This window comes from Cnephaeus nilssonii (genome assembly GCF_951640355.1).
Source record: "Cnephaeus nilssonii genome assembly, chromosome: 7".
In the NCBI taxonomy this organism is placed as follows: Eukaryota; Metazoa; Chordata; class Mammalia; order Chiroptera; family Vespertilionidae; genus Cnephaeus; species Cnephaeus nilssonii.
The window spans coordinates 82805565-82831918 of record NC_137078.1 but is presented as its reverse complement, the minus strand read 5'-3'; the positions used below and the strand labels follow the sequence as shown (position 1 = coordinate 82831918).

The 26354-nt window shown below is 49.7% G+C and overlaps 1 protein-coding gene across 3 annotated transcripts; it reads left to right on the top strand.

Annotated features, from left to right (window-relative positions):
- On the top strand, positions 1–25897 carry AZIN2 (antizyme inhibitor 2). Of its 3 annotated transcripts, XM_079777027.1 has the most exons (11): positions 1–98; positions 198–318; positions 1017–1235; positions 2804–2977; positions 10492–10664; positions 11582–11716; positions 12400–12565; positions 15163–15325; positions 16719–16831; positions 22839–23053; positions 25744–25889. In XM_079777027.1, the coding sequence occupies exons 3-11, from the start codon at positions 1131–1133 to the stop codon at positions 25880–25882; spliced, it is 1383 nt and encodes a 460-aa protein (XP_079633153.1). In that variant the 5' UTR covers positions 1–98; positions 198–318; positions 1017–1130; the 3' UTR covers positions 25883–25889. The 3 variants fall into 3 exon arrangements, with proteins under 3 accessions (XP_079633153.1, XP_079633152.1, XP_079633154.1); XM_079777026.1 differs by lacking the exon at positions 1–98 and having other exon boundaries at positions 125–318; XM_079777028.1 differs by lacking the exons at positions 1–98; positions 22839–23053 and having other exon boundaries at positions 142–318; positions 25744–25897.
- Positions 25898–26354: the final 457 nt, after the last annotated feature.

Here is a 26354-nt window from a genome sequence, read left to right as displayed (position 1 = left end):
CCGGGGGGGAGCGAGCGAGCGGAGGCGCGGAGGCGCGGAGGACCCGATTCACTCGCTGGGGAGATCTATGGGCCGAAGCCGTGTAAATGCGTTTTAAGGCGAGTGCGGGGAGTGGCTCCGGGAGCCTCAGGGAGCGGGCACCCTCGGCTCCGGTCTCCAGTGCTGATGTGCCCCTGGCCCCTCTTGCCTCCTTTCAGCAGGGGCCTCGGCTCCGCAACTGCCACTCCTCCTCGGGGTGTTGCACAAGTTTCGAGGTCACCGGCGACCCCCCCTAGCAGTGCGCCTGGCTCTGGCCCCTGCGAAGGAGGACGGGGCGTGGTAAGGGTGTGAGTGTGCGCGCGCGCGTGTATGTGTGTATGGGGGTCGGGGGCGGGACCTCGGCCCTGCACTCGGGAGGGCTCCCCGGGAAGGACCCTTTGGTACTCGCCCCTGGAGCCCGCAAGGCGCCCCCGTGCACGCTTAGAATCCTAGCACTCCCAGTCCAGCTGCCCCCCTTTAAAAATGTAGAAGCCGAGGCTCTGAGAGGGGATGGGGCGTCCCCAAGGTCACTCAGCGGAGAGCGGACTCGAACTTCAGCTCCGGTTCTGGGGCTGGGCGCAGCCCTCTGCAGCCTCTTAGGTGGGCGTGGTCAGGGCCGGGGCAAGCTGGAATCGGCCTCCCGAGACACTCGGCTTTCCTGCTCCCTCACTCTCTTTCTTTCCTTTTTAAACTAAAACCCGAATTCCAGAACTGGAAAGAATCTCCAAAACAATGCATCCATTTTATGGATGGGGAAACTGAGGCTCGGAGAGGCGCTGACATCTAGGCCTATAATGCCTCGTCCCAGTCCAGGATTCGTGATTGTGTCTACCCTTCCCAGTGAAGCTAAGCTCTCCAAGCTTGTGCTAGGGGCGTGGCGGGGTGTGACAGGACTGGGTACCCTGGCTTGGGGCAGTGAGGGGGTCAGCGGAGGCCAGCCCCCCCCCCCCCCCGCCCCATCGACCCCAGGCCAGCAGCACCCTCCTTCTCCCCTGCAGTGTGTTGCATACTTTCTAAGGCGGCAGCGGCGGCGGAGGCAGAGGCAGCGGCGGCGGCTCCATCCAGCCCATCGGCTCCTCCTCCTCTTCCTCCTCCTCCTCCTCCTCCTCGGCATGGCAGGCTACCTGAGTGAAACGGACTTTGTGATGGTGGAGGAGGGCTTCAGCACCCGAGACCTGCTGGAGGAACTCACTATGGGGGCCTCTCAGGCCACCACGGTGAGGGGTTGCGGGTGGGGGTGGAGCCCGGCTCCCGGTGCAGGCCCAGCTCCTCCTCTGAAAGGACCCAGGGGCCTCATCTTATTCTTTCACTTGCTATTCATACTTGCTCATTGCAAGAGCCAGACCCATTTTATCCCCAGGTCCTGGCCCTTGCCCCCAAACCTGCCCCTCCTGTTCCTGCCCAGATGTCAGCACCACTATCACCTGCCCAGCCCCTAGGTCTAGGTCAGAAACCTAGGAGCCTCCCCCCTCCTCCCCCTCCCATCTAGGAATCACCAAGCTCTGTGAGTTCAGCCTCCTTAAAATACCCTCCAGTGTGCTCCTCCTAAACCTCTTTGTAGTTCAGATTTCATCTCTCTAAAGGCCCCCCAACCTCTTTCCTGCCTCATCTCCCCCCTCCCCCCCCACACACACTTTATCACAACCCTGATCAAAATTGGCTCTTCCCAATTGCCTATAGGATCAAGTCAGAACCCCTCTGCCTTCACAGCCCCATTTCCGGCTTCTCCCTCGGTATATATCATGCTCCATCAGAGCTGCACTCCTCTGCCCTGTGTCCCAAGGATGCCATGTGCCCTATTATCACCCCTTTGCCTAGAACACTCTTCTCCCCGCCTCTCTCCCTCTTACCTATTTCTACTCAGACCTCATTCCTCACCAGCATCACCTTTTCCTGATCGCCCAGGCAGATTTTCTATATTCTTTCTCCATGGCCACAAATGCATTGCATAGAAACTTCCACCTAGCACTGATTGAATGCACTTGTCATTGCACAGGGATGTGTTCTCTTCCGGACCCAAATCCCTTCAGGGCTAGAGCCCTGTCTGGTCATCTCTGTCCCTTGGCATAATGTCCGGCACCAAGTGGGTGCCAGTTAAAAAAAAAAAAAGTGTTGCATAAAGGGAAACAGTCTCAGCGAAGGCTTCAGCAATGTGGTCTCACCCATAGCCTTCCTTATACATATTCAGCCCTCAGCAAATCTGTGGTAACCAGCTGCCCACAGGCACGGGTTTCAGTGGCAGTGGGACTACCGCAAGCACCACTATGTGAAAAGCGATGGGCTGTGGGCCATAGCTATGGCCTTCAAGGGATTTATCTTTTTCTGGGGAAGACAGATGCACACACAGCTGTGATACTTTGGAAGGAAGTGCAAAATGTAGTGGGAGCGTTAAAAGCAGAGCTGCCTTTTTGGACTGGGGAAGGTAGTGTCCCAGGTGAAACCTGAAGGTAGATTAGGAATTTGCAAGGCACAAGTGGGGGTAGGGTATTCCACGTGGAGGGCACGGTGGGAACAGAGGCTTGGAGGTGGGAAGATAAATAATTTAGTCTGCAGCTGGAGTTTGTGCTGCAGGGAGGGGAGGGGGTAGGGCTGGGTCACAGATCCTTGAATGCCAGGCTGGGGAGTTTGCCTTCTGTCCTGTAGACTTGGGGAGCCCCAGAGAACTTAGAGCAGGTAGCTTTGTGGCCACAGCCAAATTTGGGGGCAGATACCTGGGAAGACCAGGGATGGCATGCACCAGGCGGGAGCTGGGTGGGGTCTCACATTCCCCCATCTTGTTGTGCAGGGTGAGGTCACTGCCTTCTTCGTGGCCGACCTGGGTGCGGTAGTGAGGAAGCACTTCTGCTTTCGGAAGTGCCTGCCTCGAGTCCGGCCCTTTTACGCTGTCAAGTGCAACAGCAGCCTGGGCGTGCTGAAGGTCCTGGCTGAGCTGGGGCTGGGCTTCAGCTGTGCCAACAAGGTGAGCGCCTGCCCCCACCAGCACACTGACCCTCACTGCCTACTGAGCACACCCGGGGCTGGGCCGCTGTGGGTGGGCCCTGGGGAGGCAGGAGGGACCTGCAGTTGGCTCCTTGCCCTCTGGGAAGGGCCACTCCCTTGGAAGAGGCGTTAAGGGAGAGGGGAGGGAAAAACAAGCATGGAATCTGCCAGCATTGAAGTTCCAAATTAGAACCTTGTGTGTCCCTGGGGTAGACGGGTCGCCTTTTTAAATGGAGTCTTTCAAACTGCCTGGCATAGAATTATACATGGTATTCTTTTAATTAAAACCAAACAAAAACATCCTCTTATTGTTGGTTTTCTTTTCTTTTTTCTTTTATAATCTTAATAATATGTCATTACATTTTTTTAAATCCTTTTAGAGTTTTGTTATTGTTGCCAATTCTATTGCCTTTCTAATTTTATTAATGCTGTTGTCTTAATTCTCGTTTTCTCAGTTTGGATTTACTTTGCTTATTTACTATTATTCTGTATTCACTGAACTACAATGTGCTAGTTGCTGTGCTAGGTAGGGTTGACTTTATAGAGCGTTGAGTAAGACTGTCCTTGACTTGAAGGCTTAACTTACCTATTTTCATTCTGTTCTTACTTGAGGAATTTTAAGCTATAACATTTCCTCAGAGTACAGCTTTGGATGCATTTATTTACTCAGCAGACATTTATAGAGCACCTCTTGTGGCGCCAAGTACTATTCTAGGTGGGGATTTATCAAGCGAACAAAACAAATGAAACAACAACAAAAGGCCCTTTCTTCATGGAGCTTGCTTTCTAAAATAAGTTAAATAAGTTAACCAATGAAAATTGATAGTATTTTAGATGGTAAACCCTATGAAGAAAATTTAAATGGGAAAGGGAAGTAGGGAATATTGGATGAGAATATAGCACTTTTAGATAGTTTGGCCAGAGAAAGCTTTGCTGAAATTTGAATACAGCCCTGAAGGAAGCAAAATATCAAGCCAGGTGGGTAACTAGGAGAAGGGCATTCCATGCAGAAGCAAGAGCAAAGGCCCTGAGGTGCTTTGGCTTGTGATATTGTCACACTGTTACTTTTTGTAATAGTCAGAAGTGGTTGTTTTGAGGGGAACCCCTTTTTATGACCCATTTTAAGCCCCTTAAAGGCAGCAATATGACTGGGTGTTGTGAGGAGAGTTTCAGAAGGGATTCCTGGGGGAGAAAGGAGAAGAGCTAGCCTTGGGGGGGATGGCAGGGCTGGTGGGGCTCCCGGGGGAGACAGGGGTGAACCAGGGTGGGACTGTCAGAACGAGCAGGTTAACCTTTATCAGAGACTGATGTTAATATTGTTATTGATAGATGAGTTTCTCCCTCTTGTCACCCGCAAAGCCCCCTTGCATTAGCTCTTGCTCTACGCACCCAGTGTTGTGCGTGTGTTCCATAAAGCCCTGGGAGGGGCGTGGGGAGAGGGATTGCCGTTTTACACCTGAGGACACTGGGACCAGCTGTAACAGCTTGCTCGTGGCAGAGCCAGGACTTTCCCTGCACACCCCGGGCCTCTGCTCGGGCAAGGAGGAAGGGGATCTTTTCTGCCCCCTGGGTCTAGGGGTGAAGAACAGGACCGAACCCCACTGACTACAGTCCTCTGCTTCTGGACACCACGCGCTGGGGCCCTTGGCCCTCTAGCCTCAGGGGCTGGCCTCCAAGGGGAGTGAGGGCTTAGAAAGTCCTTGAAGTCAGTGGGGACTTTAAAAGCTTCTACCATTTGCTGAGTGCTCCTGTTGTGCCAGGCGCTTTGCCAAGCGTTTTCTGGACATGATCTCATTTTATTCTTGCGACAACCCTGGGAGGCAATTATTATTTCCTGATTCTGACTGCAGTCCTGTGAGGAAGCATGTAGTGTATAAGCACAGAGGTTGAGTGTGTAAGCATTTAGTGTAGAAGCACAGAGGTAGAGTGACTCACTGGTCAGTGGCTGCTTGTGTATAGCAAGGGGGTCTCTGATTCTATAGCCGCTGTATTTTCCAAGATCCTAGGGAGAGGATGGCTGAGCTGGGACTAGGCTAGTGACAGATGCTAACTGGAGGGCGGGAAGAGGCCAAGACCCCCTCCTGGTGGGGGGATCGCGCAGACCGTTGGGTGCATTTACTGAGAGGTGAGTGTGGGACGCCCAGCTTGCTATGGAAGTCCAAGGCTGCCCTCTTCTGGTCAGCCATAGCTGGTGGCCACACAGCACACTGACTGAAGGCTTGGTGGTGAGCTGGGGCTGGGAGTACAAACCCACATCAAAGGGCTCCAGGGTCAAGGGCACAGGCCACGCCTTGCACGGAGCTCTGTCCACCCACCTTCCCAAAGACCTTATGTCCTCTCTCCTGACCCCATCCCTTGCCCTCTCTTGCTGTCTCCCTCAGCATGCTTCCATCTTAAAAAGCCTTTCCTGGACACATGGTTCCCCACCCTCATCCCTTGCTCCTTCTTCAAGGCCAAAACGAGTTGTCTACACTCGTGTGTCTGCACTTGTCACTTTTCTTAGCACCCACTCCTTATGCCATTGCTTCTGACATCCACTCTCACTGCTCCAAGGAAACTCCTCTTACCAACGTCCCCAGGATGCAGTGAGAACTTTATTTTAAACCTTCACATTCAATTATTCAAATAATATATGTATTCACACACACACACACACACACACACACACACACGCGCACGCGCACGCACGCACGCACGCACATACACACATAGGACATCAGCATTATGTCTCCAGAGTTAATTGCCATCATGAATTTGAGTTTGGTAGTATTTAAATGTGACCTATAAAAAATATATACAATATCTTGTGATTTTGCAATGAAATATAAAAGATGGTCATGTATGTACTGTTCAGCAATAGCTTTCAACTCAGCAGGTTTTGAAGATCGGTCCATGTTGATGCATTTAGACCTTGTTGGGGACACTCCTGGGTCCTCGAATTATTTGGCCTCTCAACAATATTCAATGCAGGGACTTTTTGTTTGTTTTTGGTAAGGACACTTAACATGCGACCTATCATACTCTTGACACACTTTTAGGTCTGGTGTGGTGAACCAGGCACAATGTTGTCTGCAGGCCTCTAGATCTTACTCATCTCGCCAAACTGAAATCTGATGCCCGTTGAGTAGCCACTCCCCATTTAATGACATGATCTTTTAAAACATATTCCATAATAACAGGTGCTCCTGCTTCTAAAGACTTGGGAAGGCTATCAGATGAAAGTGAATGCTGCCCTGCCCCTGCCCCACCCTCACGGGGTGCCTCCCTCAGTGACATGGCCTTCCATACAGACAGAAGTTGTGGGGCAGGCTTTGTTGGGCAGGAATGGCATTATAATCTCTGTATTATCTTCACCTCTCTACAGGTCCTGGGCGCCAGCTTTTCCTCATCTTCTACTGCTCTTTTTTTAAAAATATTTTTATTGATTTCAGAGAGGAAGGGAGAGGGAGAGAAACAATGATGAGAGAGAATCATTGATGGGCTGCTTCCTGCATGCCCCCCACTGGGGATCAAACTCGAAACCTGGGCATGTGTTCTGAACAGAAATTGAACTGTGACCTCTTATTTCATAGGCCAACGCTCAACCATTGAGCCACACAGGCCGGGCCGCTCTCTCAATGGGAGAGTTCCTCTGGGTTCTGTCTCAGGCTCCCTTCTCTTATAAACTCTCCCTCTGCTTAGGGAATTTCATCAATACGCCACCACCTCCCACGTTTTGATCTCCTTCCCAGACCTATCTACTCAGCTGCTGGCTTGATAATGACAAAGGATGCCTGGAATCCATTGTGTTCAAATGCACTCACAATCTTCCTTCGAGAGGGGTCCCTTGGTCTGCTGGGCATGGAGTCCCCCTCAGACATCCTCACCCTGCGTCCCCACGTGTAACCCACCACCCAGCCTGCCAGCCCTGCTTCCAGAACACAGCTCCCCTGCCTTTCTGGTGCAGACTCTGCTACTTCTGCCAGGGTGATGGTGATCCGTCTGCCCACAGCCCCCTCAGGCCCTTCAGGGGAACCAGATTTAGAGCTTGCAGTTAAAATGCAAATCTGAGCATGTCATTTCCCTTCTTGAAACCCTTCAACCTGTTTCCCATCACTCACAGGACAAAATAGGAATCCACATCAGCCTTCTTGGTTTCCCCATTGGCTCTGCCCACCTCCCTCCAACCTCATCTTCCCCACGGTGTGCACCCTGCCCAGGCCACTGCCCGTCCTCCTGTATCAGGCTGAGCACCTCTGGCCTCAGGGCCTCCGCACAGGCACTTCCTCTCCCGGAAGCCTCCTTGCCTTCCTCCCATCTTGGCCTGGCGCAGGCCTCCTGTGGGTCTCAGCTTACATTTCTGACCCTCGGAAAGGCCGTCCTCCCCAACACCCGGGCCTCCCCATTCACACTCTCTCTAGTATCCTGTACTTTTTCCTCATGGCTCTTATCCATTTGTAATTCCACTGTTATTCAGTGTTCATTCATTCCTACCTGTCCTCCCCTCCAGCCTGAAGGGACCACAGGGCCAGAGACCCGTCTGCCTTACTTACCACTTCTTTACATCGCGCCCAGCACAGGGCTTGGCAACTCACAGAGCTCCAGGAACACTTGTCAGCCCAGGTTAGAGGCTGGTTCTCCATGGTGCTGTGGTGAAGAGCTGGTGTGCTCACGCCTGGCACTTCCGGGTTAGAATTCCAGCTGTGCTGCTTATGCACTGTGGTACTTTGGACAAGGGACTTAACCTCTCTAAGCCTCTGTTTCCTATCTCATAAGATTATTATAAAGATTACATAAGAATATAAATAAAATATTTGATGCAGTGGCTGGCATACGGCTATGTTTACCTTTTTAAAAATTTATTTTAAAACGATAGTTGACAATATTATATTAGTTTCAGGTGTATGACACAGTGATTAGACATTTATACACCGTACGCAGTGTTAACCATGATAAGTCTAGTAACCATCTGTCACCTTACATGGTTATTGCGATATTATTGATTGTATTCTCTGTGCTGTACATTACATTCCCATGCCTTACGTATTTTTTTAATCCTCACCTGAGGATATGTTTATTGATTTTAGAGAGAGAGAGGGAGAGGAGAGAAAAAGAGAGAGACATCGATTGGTTGCCTTCTCTATGCGCCCCAATAGGGGATGGAACCCGCAACCTAGGTATGTGCCCTGACCAGGAATCAAACCTGAAACCTTTGGTGTATGGGATGATGCTCCAACCAACTGAGCCACCTGGCCAGGGTGGCTTATGTATTTTATAACTGGAAATTTGTACCTATTTTTCCACTTCACCCTTTCCCTCCCCCTCCCCCATTTCCCTTTCCCTCTGGTAACCATAGTTTGTTCTCTATATCTATGAGTCCTTTTTTTGGTTGTCTTTTGTTTATTTTGTTTTTTAGATTCCACACAGAAGTGAAATCATACACGGTGTTTGCCTTCTCTGTCAGACTTATTTTACTTAGCATAATATGTTCTAAGTCCATCAATTGTGCTGCAAATGGCAAGATTTCATTCTTTTTTATGGCTGGGTAATATTCCATTGTATATCTATGGAATATTACATCTTAGCTGTTGCAAATAATGCTACAGAAAAAAATTATTTTTAAAATTGATTTCAGAGAGAGGAAGGGAGAGGGAGAGAGAGATTGAAACATCAAAGATGGGAGAGAATCATTGATTGGCTGCCTCCTGCACGCCCCCTACTGGGGACCGAGCCCACAACCCGGGCATGTGCCCTTGACTGGAATCGAACCTAGGACCCTTTAGTCCGCAGGCCTATGCTCTATCCATTGAGCCAAGCTGGATAGGGCTGCATATATCTTTTTGAATTAGTGTTTTTTTTATTTTTTCAGATAAATACCAAGAAGTGGGGTTGCTGGATCGTATGGTGGTTCTCTTTTTAATTTTTGAGAAACCTCCATATTGTTTTCCATAGCGGTGGCACCAATTTACATTCCCACCAGCAGTGCATGAGGGCTCCTTTTTCTCTGCACCTTGTTTGTTGTTTCTTTTTGATGCTAGCCATTCTGACAGGTGTGAGGTGATATCTCATTGTGGTTTTGATTTGCATATTTCCATGATGACAATGATGCTTATTATTTAGATATTTATAATCAAAGCTAAACCTCAGGTCCCCGAAGGGCTAGCACTGCTTCTCCCTCTCACCTCATGTGGTGAAGTGGGGAATAAAGCAGCTTCGGAGCCACTCAGACCCAGGCTCTTTGGGAGCGAGCTGTCCAGCTCTGGACTCGGACCTGTGTGTCCTGGCTGTGTCACCATAGGCAGGTGGACCTCTCTGGCGTCTGTAAAATGTGACCAGTGAGTATTCCATAGGATAGTTATAGGCACCACTCGAGATGATGCACATAAACACCTTGTGCTGAAAAGGTGCTAAATTAAAATGAGAGTCTTATTCCAAACTCAGGGTGGTTAACAATGGCCTCGTCTCCTACCGTGTTTCCAAACTGACTTCCTCTCAGCTTCCTTCCCTTCATCATGGAGAGTCAGACCCCAGTTTGAAAGTTGGTTCTGCCACTTACTTGCTACATGGCCTCTCTGAGCATCAGATTCCTTCTCTGTTGAATGGAGCTGATACCCATCTGATGGGGTTACCGTAAGGAGTGAATAAAACAGTGAACCTGCAGTGAGGGCTGGCAAGCAGTGGGCGGTGGGCCCAGTGCGGCCCAGTGCTGAGTTGTGAAGCTGTATTGGATCCCAGCCTCGCTCATTCACTTATGCAGTGTCTGTGGCTGCCGTGGCAGTGGGGTAATTATGACAGAAACTGTGTGGACAGAGCCTGCACCATTTGCTCTCTGGCCCTTTGTAGAAAAAGTCTGCATCTCATTGGGCGCCTGCTTGTGGTAGGTGCTCAAGGATCATGGTTGCTGTCATTGTCATCATCATTGTATCATTAATGCAACCATCAGGGGGAGCAGTGTTCTGTAAAGGCAAGGGAGAGGGCGCCCCGTGTGGAGAGGGGCTATACACACAGCAGGCCTGTGCCAAAGACTCCGGATGCTGTGAACTTCCTTATACAGCAACTAACATTCTCTAAGCATTTAAAGCTGCCAGGAAAATGTGTCAGAGTCTGTTGGGGCCACTGTGAGTCCACACGATGCCTTTGTGTGAATTAGGAAACGTGCTCCTTCCTTAAGGCACTCAATTGTTACAATAATATACTGTCTTTGTTAGAAGGAGATGCTTTACTGCCTGGAAACTGCAATAAATACACAAATCTACCAGGTGTTCTTTGTGAATAGGACCCCCTTGGACTGTGCAAGGCATCACCTGCGCAGCCGTACCTGGCAGCCCTGCCTGTCAAACAGCGGAGAGCCAGCGGGAGTCCTGGTGTTTAATACCTGCTGTTGAACAGCGAGGCCCACTTCCTAGGGATCTCTGCATGCATAGCTAGGATTTTGCCCCTCATCTGTGTTTCCTTGGCCTCTGTGGGCCCAGCAGGCCCTGCTGCCTCCTCACCACCACCTTTGGGACCCCACAGGCAGAGATGGAGTTGGTCCAGCGTATTGGCGTCCCTGCCAGTAAGATCATCTTCGCCAATCCCTGTAAGCAAATTGCACAGATCAAGTATGCTGCCAAGTATGGGATCCAGCTGCTGAGCTTTGACAACGAGATGGAGCTGGCAAAGGTGGAGAAGAACCACCCCAGTGCCAAGTAAGCTGAGAGCCACTCATATGGGAGGCGGAGGGGTGGGAGGAGTGGAGCTGGGTCACAGGGGATGGACTGGACCAAGGATGCCAGGGCCTGCCTCGGACAAAGGCAGAGATAACTGATTACAGCCATAGTATGATGGAGGTCGAAGTCAAGGCTGAGATGGGGTGGTTGGGAAAGGTTCATGAAGGAGGTGGCATTTCAGCTGGGCCTTGAGTAGTGAATCGAATTTGGGGAGGGTACATACAGTGCATCAGAGCCAACTGTGTAAGCAAATGCATGGAGGTCAGAAATAGCATGGGGTCTTTGAGGGACAAGCAGAAATTTAGTGCGAACATACCACGTGCGAGGGGTGAGGGAGACAGTGAATGATGCTGGCCACGGGGCAGGGACCTGGTGCAAATGGGCTTTGCCAGGGGTCAGCACTGGACGGTTTGCTCAGGCTGAGGCTCTCACATGGTCACTTGTACCCTGGGATTCCATGGAGGGGCCTTGGGGTGAAGGGGAGGCCAGGTGGTGGGCCACTCTGGTTCACCCACAGCAGCTTCCATTTTGTCTGTTATACACAACATCGGGGTTCTTAGTAAGACTGTGTCTGGAAAATAGAATGGTTTTCCTCATACAAGAGAAGCTGGAAAAGCCCGGCTGGTGTAGTGGCTGATTCGGAGGAAGTGGAACTGCAGGGGAGAACTGGAGAGGTCGCGACCAGGGCAGGGGCTGCAGGGAAGGGCCTAGCGATGTTTAGGGAATGGAATGGACAGGACTCAGAGGCCCACTGGCTGTGCAGGGAGAGGAAGGGGTCGGGGATCTGTGGGGTTGGAGGGCTCTGAGCCACCGGGGTTCACACCCCTTGACTCAGAGAAGAAGTGGTTGGGGTGGGGGAGGCGGGCCCACCCGGCAGAGGCGCTATCTCCCCTCAGGATGCTGCTGTGCATCGCCACCGATGACTCCCACTCCCAGAGCTGCCTCAGCCTCAGGTTTGGAGCTTTGCTGAATTCCTGCAGACACCTGCTTCAAAACGCCAAGAAGAGCCACGTAGAGGTGGTGGGTGTGAGGTGAGCGTCTGGAAGCCCCACCACCTCCACCCACACCAGGCCCACTGCCTCTTTCCCAGAAATTCATTCTGTATGAGACCTCCCCGAGGTCCTCCAAGGAGGGCCTGTCCCTGGGCATGGGATCCTGCCTTTTGAGAGTTTCCTCTCTTTGTAAAGAAGGTTTGGCATGCTGCCCCAACCTCACACTCCCCAGGTCTTATCCTAGGAGGTCCCAGGAGGAACCTGGCTTTTTATAGTTTTACCAGCCTGTAGGCCACATCTTTTCAATGACTTAACAACACAGCTTTCATTTATTCTGTACTTAGGACATCCCAGGTCCTGTGCTAAATGTTACATGTGCATTACCTCACAGCCTTGTGGGGTCTCATCCCCACTTGACAGATGGGGAAGCTAAAGCCTAGGCAGGCCACACCACTGACTGAGGGATGCATCAGATCTGGCTGACTTGTTCCAGAAGGCTCAGTCCTTGGGGCAGAATGGAGGGATGGCAGGGGCACCAAGTGCCAAGCTTCCCACCCACTCCTCACTTGCCACATGGCCCTTAGCAACCCATTTAACCTCTTAGGCCCTCAGGCATGACATCTGTCAAATGGCACCATGTCCAGTGTGCCTTTCCTGGCTGGGGCTGAGGGCGTGGCCCCTGGGGCCCTGCGTGTAAGCCAAGGCTTTTCCTCCTCTCCCAGTTTTCACGTTGGCAGCTGCTGTCCTGACCCTGAGGCCTATGCTCAGTTCATCGCAGACGCCCGGATTGTGTTTGAAATGGGCGCCGAGCTGGGCCACAGGATGCACATCCTGGACCTTGGTGGTGGCTTCCCTGGAGTGGAGGGGGCCAAAGTGAGATTCGAAGAGGTAATCCTGGGGCAGAAGGGTCACATTGGGCTCTGTGCGGCGGGGGTGACGGGGAGGGTTATAATGCTGATAGGGAGTCCACTGTGAGCTGATCCTACATGTTAAGTCCTATGCTTGGTGCTTTACCTGGATCTTATAATTAACCTTGTGTTACCTCTGAGCAAATGCGGCTTATACAAGTTATGTCACTTCCTGAGTCCACGGTAGACTCAGACCATGCACATGTTTGAAGCTCAACCAGGCCATATTTGCATAAGTCATAAAGCTTTTTGAATGTCTGGGCTGATGAGAAATCAAATGAGAGGGCAGGAAAAGGAAAGCAAACCTGTCTACCTTCCCATCTGTGAGATGAAATCCAGAAAAATGTGTCGCTCAATCCCCACTCCAACCACTAGGGGTCGCTTCTCCTTAGCAGTAAGAGCTTCATTGGGGAATATCCACATCTAGGACTGACCCTAGGAAAATAATCTGCTATAGACACAAAGAATTAGCCTCACAGATGAACATTGCAGCATTGTATATCATAGAATTCCACGGGACCTCCCTGGTCCACCTAACACTCAGGATTGGTTAAATTATGAAACATTCTTATGATGTTTACATTTATATTCACAGTCTATTGAGTAAAACAGTTTATAAAAAACATCCTATATAATAAAGAGGTAATATGCAAATTGACCATCACTCCAACACACAAGATGGCCACCCCTATGTGGACACAAGATGGCTGCCACAAGATGGCCAGCAGGGGAGGGCAGTTGTGGGCGATCAGGCCTGCAGGGGAGGACAGTTGGGTGGGGGGACCCAGGCCTGTAGGGGAGGGCAGTTAGGGGTGACCAGGCCTGCAGGGGGGGGCAGTTAGGGGTGACCAGGCCAGCAGGGGAGGGCAGTTGGGGGCAACCAGGTTGGCAGCGGAGGGCAGTTAGGAGTAACCAGGCCAGTAGGGGAGGGCAGTGAGGGGCAACCAGGCTGGCAAGGGAGTGAAGTTAGGGGTGACCGGGCCAGCAGGAGAGGGCAGTTAGGGGTGACCAGGCCAGCAGGGGAGGGCAGTTGGGGGCGACCAGGCCGGCAGGGGAGAATAGTTAGGGGCGACCAGGTCGGCAAGGGAGGGCAGTTGGGGGCAACCAGGTCGGCAGGGGAGGGCAGTTAGGGGCAATCGGACCGGCAGGGGAACAGTTAGGCGTTGATCAGGCTGGCACAGGAGTGGTTAGGGGGTGATCAGGCTGGCAGGCAGAAGTGGTTAGGGGCAATTAGGCAGGCAGACAGGTGAGTGTTTGGAAGCCAGCAGTCCTGGATTGTGAGAGGAATGTCCGACTGCCTTTTTAGGCCCAATCCCACCGGGGTCCCAGATTGGAGACGGTGCAGGCTGGGCTGAGGGACACCCCCCCCCCCCCCCCCGCACGAATTTCGTGCACTGTGCTTCTAGTATGTATATAACCCTGTCTTGTTTATCATAAAAAATAGTGTTTGTATAAAAAAAAAGAATTAGAGCTACTCCAAAAAGTTAATGATTAGGCTAATCTGGATAACAGAATTAGGAATGTTGTTTTTAAAAAGAACTTTAAATACAGTTTACATTTAATATTATTGTGTGTTAGTTTCAGGTGTACAGCATAGTGGTTAGATAATCATACACTTTATAAAGTGTTCCCCCCAATATTTCCACCTGGTGCCATACATAGTTATTACAATGTTATTGACTATATTCCCTATGCTGTACTTGACATCCCTGTGACTATTTTATAACTACCAATCTGTACTTCTTAATCCCTTCACTTTTTTACCCAGTCCCCCAACCCCCTTCCCCTCTGGCAACCATCAGTCTGTTCTCTGTGTCTATGAGTCTGTTCAATTTTGTTTGTTCCTTTATTTTGTTCTTTAGATTCCATATATAAGTGAAACCATATGGTAGTTGTCTTTCTCTGACAGACTTATTTCACTTACCATAATACCCTCTAGATCCATCCATGCTGAAATTAGGGGTGATTTTGATCCTTTTTTGTGTCTTTATTTTCTGTTAAAAAAAATCGTGTCATTTAACAAATTGGTTATTTATGAAAGAAAAATCCACACCAGGGCTTCTGGAATCTGAGTACCACGTGTTACTTTAAGAGTGCCTCTTCCCACTGTGGGGGCATTGAGAAGGCTGATTTACACAAGCATGAGGGGCCTTACCCAGCTCTGTCTCCCACCTACCTTCTTGGCCAGCTGTTCATGGTTTCCAGCTGGGGCCTTAGCAGCTGCCAAGTCCCTCTTTCTGAAATCAAAGAAGCTTTCAAGAAATAGACTTGGGCCCTAGCCGGTTTGGCTCGGTGGATAACCTTCAGCCTGCAGACTGAAGGGTCCCGGGTTCAATTCTGGTCAAGGACACATACCCAGGTTGTGGGCTCAATCCCCAGTAGGGGGGCGTGCAGAAGGCAGCCGATCAATGATTCTCATCATTGATGTTTCTATCTCTCTCTCCCTCTCCTCCCTCTCTGAAATCAATAAAAATATATTAAAAAAGAGAAAGAAATAGACTTGTAGCTGTAGCAAGTTTTCAGCATAAACCCCACTTTCAAACATGTAGTTGTCCACCCCCATTCTCCTACCACCAGATTGCTTCTGTAATCAACTCAGCCTTGGACCTGTACTTCCCGGAGGGCTGTGGCGTGGATATCCTTGCCAAGCTGGGACGCTACTATGTGACCTCAGCCTTCACCTTGGCAGTCAGCATCATCGCCAAGAAGGAGGTTCTTCTGGACCAGCCTGGCAGGGAAGGTAGGTGCCAGTCGGCCAGCGGAGCCTCATTCTTCCCTGGAGCTAAGCACTGGCTAGCTGAGCAGGGTCTGGTTTTAGGGAGTGGGGGAATCTAGAGACTGGGTCCTTGCTGTAGGGAAACTTACAATCAAGTCACCTCACTCCCAAGACACTCATGTAGCATCTTTTATCCTATGCATGCTCATATTTTATGAAGATTAACCCTTTGCACTCGCTTGCTTTTTTCTCGATTCCTTTATTCTACTTGGGATTTAAATTTTTTAAATACCCCAGATTTTACAAAGCGTGGCAGTAGAATAAAAAACTGGAGTGTCTTTTCATACAAACTTATTTATTTGGATTTTTTAATATTTCAAATTATTGATACATTCAAAGAGTAATTTTAATCTCGACATCCGAGTGCAAAAGGTTAAGATCAAAACAACCTTAGGTAAAATAGATATTTTATTAACTGTACTGTACAGATGAGGAAATTGAGACTCCAAGAAAATATAAGTGAATTGCTTAAAGCTAGTAAGAGGTAAAGCCTGCATTTGATCCCATGTTTGTCTCCTCTCCTGAGTACAGGCTCTTACTCACCCAACTGCATCTCTAACACATTGAAAATCATTAATGACAACTTATATTTGTCTAAACCCACTTTACAGAGGACAGACGTAGGCAAGGAGAGGTTGAGCCACCAGCCCAAGGTCCCACAGCTGATAGGGGCAGTGCTGGTATTCAAGACCAGGCTGGGCTAACTCAAGACGTCTCTGCCCACACTGCTAACATCAGTGCTGTTCCCTGCACTTCCTGATAGATCAGTCCTCTCGGCAGCTCCACAAGAGAATCCATGTGGAGAGGTGGTGGGCTTCAGGTAGAATGGTGTGATGGTGTGTGTGTGTGTGTGTGTGTGTGTGTGTGTGTGTGTGTAAGAGAGAGAGAGAGAGAAAGAGAGAGAGAGAGAGAGAGAGAGAGAGAGAGAGAGAGAGAGAGAGAGAGAGAGAGAGATATTCTTCTGGCCTCCTTTATAGATTGGGGGGGGGGTTGTCCTATCTAGTCCCACTGGGAGACCTGGCTTCTCATTCCAGTTCATGTGTGGCCCCAGTTGTGTGCCTCTGAGCTAGTGGCTTAATCTCTTGGGGTCTTGAGTTTGTCAGGCCCGCTCTTCTGCCTTTGCTGGGGCATCAAGGTCTGTTGCAGACAAGGTATGCATCTTGGGCAGCGCTGCTCAGCTACAAGGTGAATGTTTCCAACAAGGCAGTGACCCTCATGTCACACACAGCAGGAGGCAGGGGCAGCCCTTTCATTACCGTAGCCATCATCTTTGTGGAGCCCACCATTGTGCCAGCTCCCTACTCCCACCCCCTCATCTTGCTGCATGCCCTGCCCCTGACCTCTCCCCTCCCTGCAGAGGAGACTGGTTCTGCCCCCAAGACCATCGTTTACCAACTCGATGAGGGCATCTATGGAATCTTCAACTCAGTCCTGTTTGACAACACCTGCCCTACCCCCGTCCTGCAGAAGGTGAGCCACTGGGGCCTGTTTTCAGTTGTGTGGATGTGTTTAAATAACATTTTTGTGTGATATCTAATTTTTAAAAGCAAAGCATAGTCATTGTAGAAAATAGACAAGGATGAAGAAGGTTATCACCCATAAACTCTCCCCATAGATTTCTTTTCAGTCTTTAAAAAAATGTATTATATTTTCCCCCATGAAGTTGGGGTCATATTGTTTTGTAACCTGCTTTCCCCCATTTAATATGGGGGGGGGGTAGCTCTTTCCATGCTATTAAGTAATCTCTGACAGCATGCTTTTTGATGACTGCAGAATATTTTAACCCATCTGACTTTAGTGGTTGGCCATTGGTTTCCTGTTTTTGAGCGCTGTGAGTATATCTTGACACCCATCTCTGATCATTGCTCTGGGTAAATTCCTAGAAGTAAAAAGAAACAGCTTCTCTCCAATGAGTTTTCCCATGTTAACAAGAGAACAGGAATTTGCAAAACATTCTCCTAGCCTGAGAACCAGCCCCGGCCTCCCACAGCTTCCTGGGCATCTTCAAAGGGAAAGAAGCAGTCACACCCTTGTATTTTCACATTTCCAGGCCTCTGTTTGTGTGGTCCAGCTTCTGGAAGGAAAATTGAGAGCCTAACCAGCACCTACACCATCACGAGCTTTCAATGTGTGTTTTTCTTTTCCTCTCCATTTTGTCTAGTTTTTCAAGGCCCAGTCACAGGTCAGCTCCTGTGGGGCAGGTAGAGGGGGCCTCCTTTGACTTAGTTGGTCCTCATCCTATAGTTGTGTTGTTAAATGTGGTTATGTCTGCCTGTCTCAGTAAGCTGCCCTGATGTGCCCAGGAATTCAGTTTTATACTGTGATGCACTAGCACTGCCTGCATTCTTGTGGGATCCTACATCCTATTGTCCCCAGAAAGAATCAATTATTTTGGATAAACACCCAGAAGTGGGACTTCTGGATCATCTGGTAGTTCTATATTTATTTATCCTCACCCGAGGATATTTTTCCATTGATTTTTTAGGAAAAGTGGAAGAGAGAGGGAAAGACAGAGAAAACATCAATGTTGAGAGAAACACATTGATTGGTTGCCTCTTGCACGGGCCTTGACAAGGGCGCGGGCCAGGGAGGAGCCTGCAGCCAAGGTACGTGCCCTTGACCAGAATTGAACCTTTGGTCTGCAGGTCCACGCTCTATCCACTGAGCCAAACCGGCGAGGGCGGTAGTTCTCTTTTTAGTTTTTTTGTGAAACCTCCATACTGGTTTCCACAGTGACTGCACCACTTTGCATTCTCACCAGGGTTCAATTCTCCTCAACCTTGCCAACACATGTTGTCTTTTTGATAATAGCCATCCTAACAGCTGTGAGTGAGGTGATATCTCATTATGGTTTCATTTGCATTTCTCTAATGATTAGTGGCACTGAGCATCTTTTCACATACCTGTTGACCATTCATAAAATATTCATATTTTGTTTTTTACTTTACAAAAAGGGTGTTGGACTTTTTAAAAACACTTAATATCCAGTCTAAGTTTCCTCAATACCGCCGTATGTCTCTAAAGTTCTTCATTTGACCATTGTGTAACACTCTGTCAGTGAATATGTTGAATATGTGCAACTTTTGCATCCACTCTCCTCTCCAGGCATCTGGATTGTGTCCAGGTGTTTGTGACTGTGTTTACTGTTGCTATGAATATTCTTGGTCTCTGTGATGCATGAGCAGAAGAGGGTGGAACCACTGAGCACAGGGCATACAAATGTTCAGCTTCATGAGACAGTGCGAGACTGTTCCCCAAAGTGGTTGTACTAATTGACAATCCCACCAGCAGTGTGTAAGAGAGTGGGAGGGTCTAAATTTTCGCCACACCACCACCATCATTAGCATCTAACTTGTGGGGTTAAAAACAGGCTCACTTATGGTTAGGTTAGGCTGTGAGTAGCAGATCCCAAATTACATGATTTGAACAAGATATAAAGGCTCCTTTCACTCCAATCTAAATGTCTGGATGCAGACAATTCAAGAGCTGGTACCATGGTTTCATGGAGCCATATGGCTTTCAGTTGTACCTACTTCTAGGTATTGCCCTCATCTTGGTTGGTACAAATGGAAGCTCCAGACATTTAGAAAAGAAGGTGAAGTCCATGTGCCAGTAGTCTTTTAAGGAAATTTCCTGAAAGTAGCCACACAATATTTAGGCTTTTATCCCATTGCCATCACTACCTGGAAGGGAAGTTGGCCTTTATTGTAGGTGGTCATGTGCCCAGCAAAAATTGAGGGTTGAAATTACTGCAATAGGCAATTAACAGCCTCTGCCACAAATAAGATAGAATAAAACACTGGATAGCAATGTTAGGGTGCAATAGAATGTAAGTTGGAAGATAAAGTGACTAAGTTGGTGTTCTAAGATTTTGAATTATTTGAGAGAAAGTTAAAGATATTAATTTTTGACTTGAAGTTAGGCATGTTTGTTAAAATGTAAATGTCTAGAGTAACCACTAAAATAATAGAAATCCTAATATATAAAAACCCTGGGTAGTAACGTCCAGCAATGTCCAAGGCTCGACCATGACCAAGGCTCGACCAACCGGAAGTTAGTCCTGCAGTCAGCGCTGGGTTGCCATGGCAACCCAGCGCTGACTGTTTCCGCTGCAGGCGCGATGCCCCCAAACTGACTGCTGAGGGGGCTGCGAATCAGGGCCAGAGAGAGGCCTGAAGAGAGAAGCAGGGACTGATCCATTGCCTCTGTGGCAGTTTTTGATCATACTTGCCTCTCTCTCTCCCAGTCTGGCCAGCAGCCGTGCCTCCATTTCTCTCCAGGCCTCCATGGGGGCTGCTGATCAGCACCGCCTTTCTGATCAGGCCCCATTGATAGACCCAGAGATGCTGACTGGAATAGAAACCGACCAATCAGAACCAAATCTGGGTGAAGTATGAGGAACCAATGGCTGCCTAGGAGGCGAAGCTTTTGACACTGACTGGCATAGAAACTGATCAATCAGAACCAAATCTGGGTCAACTGTGAGGAGCCAATAGCTGCCTAGAAGGCGGAGCTTTTGTTGCTGACTGGCATAGGAAACTGACCAATCAGAACCAAATCTGGGTCAACTGTGAGGAGCCAATGGCTGCCTAGGAGGTGGAGCTTTTGATGCTGACTGGCATAGAAACTGACCAATCAGAACCAAATTGGCTGGCAGAGGAGGGCAGTTGGGGGCGAGATCAGGCTGGCAGGGGAGGGCAGTTGGGGCAACCAGTCCAGCAGGGGAGGGAAGTTGGGGGTGAGATCAGGCCGGCAGGGGAGGGCAGTTAGGAGCAACCAGGCTGGCAGGGGAGGGCAGTTGGGGGCTAGATCAGGTCGACAGGGGAGGGGAGTTAGGAGCGATCAGGAAGGCAGGCAGAGGGGTTAGGGGCAACCAGGCAGGCAGGCAGAGGCAGTTAGGGGCGATTAGGCTGGCAAGGGAGGGCAGTTGGGGCAACCAGGCCAGCAGGGGAGGGCAGTTGGGGGCAACCAGGCCTGCAGGGAAGGGCAGTTGGGGGCTAGATCAGGTCGACAGGGGAGGGGAGTTAGGAGCGATCAGGAAGGCAGGCAGAGGGGTTAGGGGCAATCAGGCAGGCAGGCAGAGGCAGTTAGGGGTGATCAGGCAGGCAGGCAGGTGAGCGGTTAGGAGCCAGCGGTCCCAGATTGCGAGAGGGATGTCCGACTACCGGCAGTCGGACATCCTCCAAGGGGTCCCCGATTGGGAGAGGGTGCAGGGTAGGCTGAGGGAACCACCCCTCTGTGCACGAATTTTGTGCACCGGGCCACTAGTATATAATATAATTTCTAACATTGGGAGTAATTAAAATAGTTTAGTTTGGACACCAGCATTAAAAATAGACCAGCAAAGAGCACAGGAAAGAACCACACATGTGGAAAGTGTTGACAGGGCTTGCAAGGAAGGTCATTGGGTACTGTGTAATATGTGATGCTAGAACACCTGATTGTCCATATGCAAAAAATGAAATTGGACCCCTATCTCTATATAAACTCCAGAAACCAATGTAGGCACAGTGAAGGGTATCTTAAAAATAAAAAAGGAAAAGACTGTCTACATTAAAATGAAGAACTTCTGTTCATCTGTTAGCAAAAGCAAAGAGGCAATCACAAACTGGGGGAAAATACTGAAACGTGTATATAACTGATAAGGGCTTAGTATACAGAATATATGAAGGATTCTTAAATAAGAAATACAAACAAGTAAGAACCTTAAGGAAAAAACAATGTGAAATAGAAAGCAATAGAAATATGGGCAAAAGACTAACAGGCAGTTAAGAAGAAGAAAACCAAATGCAAAATGAAAAGGTGCTCAACTTCGTTGGCAATTAAGGAAATGCAAATTGAAGTGAAAACAAGGTACCATTTTATACTGACTACATTAGAAATAAGTTTAAAGCATGGCAGTATCAAGTGTTGGTGAGGACATGGAGCAGCTAGCTAGGTGGGAATTTGTAGGCATTATTCAGATAAACATACATATTACCCTACCTTCCAGCAAGTTCCTAGGTATATATTGTAAAGAGACTCTTGGCATATGTGTTTGAGGAGATATATAAGAATGTTCACAAGAGCAATTTTTATAATATAAAACATTGGAAACCACCTTATGTTTGTTGGCAGGGTAACACATAAATAAATTACAGTGTATTCCATATAATGAATTTTCTTTTTTTTAAATATATTTTTATTGATTTCAGAGAGGAAGAGAGAGGGAGAGAGAGACAGAAACATCAATGATGAGAGGGAATCATTGATTGGCTGCCTCCTGCACGTTGGACTGAGCCCGCAACCCAGGCATGTGCCCTGGCCGGAATCGAACCCAGGACCCTCCAGTCCGCAGACCAACACTCTACCCACTGAGCCAAACCAGCCAGGGCCATATAATGAATTTTCTATGCAGCATACTGCAAATTGCATTAGTTGTAATCTTGAGTGTGTAAGTTTCAACAACAACAAAAAAGCAAGTTGTAGAGATTACACTCTATAATTCCATTTACATATATTTCAAAAGTGTGCGAACTAAATACTATCTTGTTTAAGGTTAGGTATGTTTTTAGAAAACTAAATAAAACAAGAGAATGCCCTAGCCAGTTTGGCTCAGTGGATAGAGTGTCGACCTGTGGACTAAAGGTTCCCAGGTTCAATTCCGGTCAAGGTCACATGCCCAGGTTGCGGGCTCAATCCCCAGTGGGGAGCGTGCAGGAGGCAGCCAATCAATGATTCTCTCTCATCATTGATGTTTCTATCTCTCTCTCCCTCTTCCTTACTATCTGAAATTAATAAAAAATATATTTAAAAAACAACAACAAGAGAATAATGAAAACAAAATTCAGGATAATGGCTACCTCAGGAGGCATCTCATTGGTGTGGGCCACATAGGAGTTTCAAAGATACTGGAAATTTTCCTGTATCTTACAGATGATACATTCTTTTTATGAATTAAATATTTATCAAAAAAAATTTTAAATTCTCATCCAAGGACATTTTTAATTGATTTTTAGAGAGAGGAAGAGAGGGAGGGAGGAAGGGAGGGAGAGAGAGAGAGAAATATCAATGTGAGAGAGAAACATCAATCAGTTCCCCCCTCCCCCCCACCCCCTGCATGTGTCCCAATTGGGGCCAGGCATTGAACGTGCAACCTAGGCATGTGCCCTGACCAGAAATCAAACCCACAACCTTTCGGTGTAAAGCGATGCTCCAACCAACTGAGCCACTCGGCCAGGACAGGTTAAGAATATTGCCCAAGGTCACACAACTAGCAAGTGTTGGAGCCTGGATTTAACACCAGGCATTGTGGCTTCAGAGTCTTAAGAGGCAACGAATGCAGAAAAGTGGGAGGGCCTTAAATGCCAGGCTAGGAGGCCCATCCGTCTTTATGCTATTGGCTATGGGAGCCACGGAGGCTTTTGAGGGAGGGAGTGATAAGGCTGTGAACAGTAAGCCCAGGAAAGCTGAATGTGATCATCCCTCTTTCCTGCAGAAACCTTCCACAGAGCAGCCCTTGTACAGCAGCAGCCTGTGGGGCCCGGCGGCTGACGGCTGTGACTGTGTAGCTGAGGGCCTGTGGCTGCCGCAACTACACGTAGGGGACTGGCTGGTCTTTGAGAACATGGGCGCCTACACTGTGGGCATGGGTTCCCTCTTCAGAGGGATCCAGACCTGCCGCATCACCTATGCCATGTCCAGGGTGGCCTGGTAAGGGGGCCCTGCTGGGAAATGGAGTGGGGTGGGGGAGAAAGAGCAGGCTAGGCAGAAGCAATGAGGGAAACCTTAGGTTTGAGACCCTGCTTCTGTGAAATCCAATTTGACAAGTAGCCCTTGGCTTCTGATTCCAAGTGGGGCCTGTGCTTGGCCCCTGGCTGTGGCCATGAATGAGACTGAGCTTCCCTTGAGGAGGAGACACAGAGAAGCAGACAGGACTCCTGATAAATTCTGAGCTGGGTGGAGAGGGCAGGCTGCAGAAGCTTAGATTCCTCCCTGGGGCCCAGATCCACCTCCCCGAGGAAGGAAAGGTGAAGTAAAGCCAGGAGATGAGTGGGAGTTGGGCAGCAAGAGGCAGGAGGGGCAGGAGAGGGCTCCGCGAAGAGGAAACGGGGAGGGAGCATTCTACACAAGGTTGGTCGTGGCTGGGGAGGGAGCAGGACTGCATCTGAGAAGGGCCTTAAACACTGAGAAAGGCTTTGAGCAGCAAGGGGGTAGCACGGCCTGGCTTGAAGCAGGGGAGTGACACGGTCTGATGTGGACTTTAGAAAGGCCACTCTAGCTCCTGTTTGGATTAAGGGAGGCCGAGAGCATGTGTGGATAGAGCTGACCAGTCGAGTGGCTGCTCTATGACCCAGGAAATATTGGCACTCACTTAGCCTCCATCTTCCCATCTAAAAAGTGAGCCTAAAACTGGCCCTCCTTCCTCACCAAGCCAGTGTTGGGATCCAGTGAGCAAGATGCGAGGAAAGTTGTTAGTTGAACCCTTCTGTCAGGCTTTATGATTATTTCCTTTCAACCACACAGAGCTCTGTGGGGAGTGTTATCACAGATAGGTAGGTCACTTGCTTGAGGTCACATAGCTGGTCAGCAGTGAAGACCCCCCCTTTTGGAGCTGGGGAGATGGCCATAGATGGCAGGAGTATCCACTGTCTCCACTGAGTAAGCGCTTACTATGTGCCAGCGTGCTGCTGGGGCACCAGGCACTAACTCCCTGCCCTGATGTAGCTGAAGGAGGGCTATGGCTGAAGGAGGGCTATGGCTGAAGGAGGGCTGTGGCTGAAGGAGGGCTGTAGTTGAAGGGGTGCTGTAGCTGAAGCAGATATTGAACCCTTATCTTTATCAAGGAGAAATACATTGTGCTGTGCGATTCAGCAAAGTCGTTCCTGAGATTCAGTCACTGAAGCTGAGACCTGAAGGCTGAGGAGGCGTTAGTAAGGGTTGATGATGCAGGTGGAAGCACAAGTACGTGCGCAGGCCTGGGATGGGATGCATATGAGCCCGAAAGATGGTTGCTGTGGATGGCACACAGGAGGTGAGGATGGGCACAGTTGGAGAGGCCAGCTGGGACAGATCTCCTGGGGCCGGAGAGCGGATGGAAGCTGCTGGCAACTCAAGAGCAGGGATTCACTCTTCGGGAAGATGGCCCTGGGCAGAAATGTCTGGAGGAGGCCAGAGATCTGGGAGACTGCATTCCTGGCTAGAGATGGTGGTGGCAGTGTAATGGAGAGAGGTGTGTACTGTAAGGAGGTGTGTACTGTAAGGAGCTGGGGTCAGCAGGATCACTGGGTGTGAGGATAAGATTCCCAACTAGTGGCTGATCAGAGGGTGGAGGCCCGTATCAACATGGGTAGGTAGGAGGAGAAACAGTTTGTGGGATTTTTTGAATGGGGCGGGAGATAATTTTTTTTAAGTGCCAAGCCTGGAGTATGAAGAATGTGGGAGTGAGAGAGCTGGCTGGAATCCTAGTTCTACCACCTTCTAGAGATGTAACCTTGGGCAGGTCACTTCTCTCTGTCTCAGTGAAATGGGGGTGACAATGCTGCTCTTACAATTAGATAACATAAGTAAACTTCCTGGCATAGTGGTCGGCAAACCGCGGCTCACGAGCCACATGTGGCTCTTTGGCCCCTTGAGTGTTCTAACGCCACTTCTTCAAAATAGACTCGCCCAGGCTGAAAACCGACTTCTGAGCATGGGCCACGAAGTTTCAATCGCACTGTACGTGCATGCCCACACGTGGTATTTTGTGGAAGGAAAGGTGAAGTAAAGCCAGGAGATGAGTGGGAATTAGGCAGCAAGAGGCAGGAGGGGCAGGAGAGGGTTCCACGGAGAGGAAACGGGGAGGACTTTAGAAAAGCCACTCTAGCTACTGTGTGGATTAAGGGAGGCCAAGGACTTTAGAAAAGCCACTAAACCTAAAAAAAAGGGTTCAAAATACCTCTCAAGCCACATGCAGCTCTTTGGCCCCTTGAGTGTGGCTCTTCCACAAAATACCACGTGCGGGCGCGCACGTCCAGTGCGATTGAAACTTCGTGGCCCATGCGCAGAAGTCGGTTTTCGGCCTGGGCGAGTCTATTTTGAAGAAGTGGTGTTAGAACACTCAAGGGGCCAAAGAGCCGCGTGTGGCTCGCGAGCCGCGGTTTGCCGACCACTGGCCTGGCACAATGTCTGCCACACAGTAAGTGTTCAATAAATGTGGGTTCCTTTCCTTCTTGGGGGCGTTGGACTACAAGGGGAGGGGAGATGGTCAGCAGGCCTTCTCCTGCCCTAGGCTGGGCTCTGGGGCTCAGGTGAGACCCCTATACCCGATGGGGGCCAGGTCTTCTGGTGCAGGGTCATCAGGAGCCCCCAGCCAGCAGGTCCCATGCTGGTGGCCTCCAGTGCCCCTCTCTCACCCACAGGAAAGCAATGAGAGAGCAGCCGCTGCCTGCAGAACAGGATGAGGACGCTGAGGGCATGTGCAAGCCTCTGTCCTGCGGCTGGGAGATCACAGACACCTTGTGCGTGGGCCCTGTCTTCACCCCGGCGAGCATCATGTGAGCGGCCCCGTTCCCCCCGGAGAACCCCAGCGGGGCCACAGAGATGCCTCTGGGAGAGGTGGGGAAGGTGGCAAGCAGGGCACCGTCTGGCCAGGACTCTGGTGCTCGCTCTGCTGCCCGCCCCCTCCACCCGTAGTGTTTCTGCCCTGTAAATAGGACCAGTCTTACACTCGCTGTAGTTCAAGTATGCAACATAAATCCTGTTCCTTCCAGCTGTGTCCGCCTCCTCTGCAGCGCCAAGGGGCTGGTCAGCCAGGTGTGGGGTGTGCTCAGGGTTTCCCCTGGTCTCCTTCCCACTTTTGTAAATATGATGCAAATAAATATTTAGGTTTTTTAATATTCCAGTGCAATCTAGCAATTCAATTCCCAAAGCAGCCTGGCTAGGCCAGCAGTGAGATTTCCACCTGCACCGAGGACCCCATTGCCTCTGCCTCAGTCCTAACCTGGCTGCCGTGTGGGCATCTCCTGCAGCA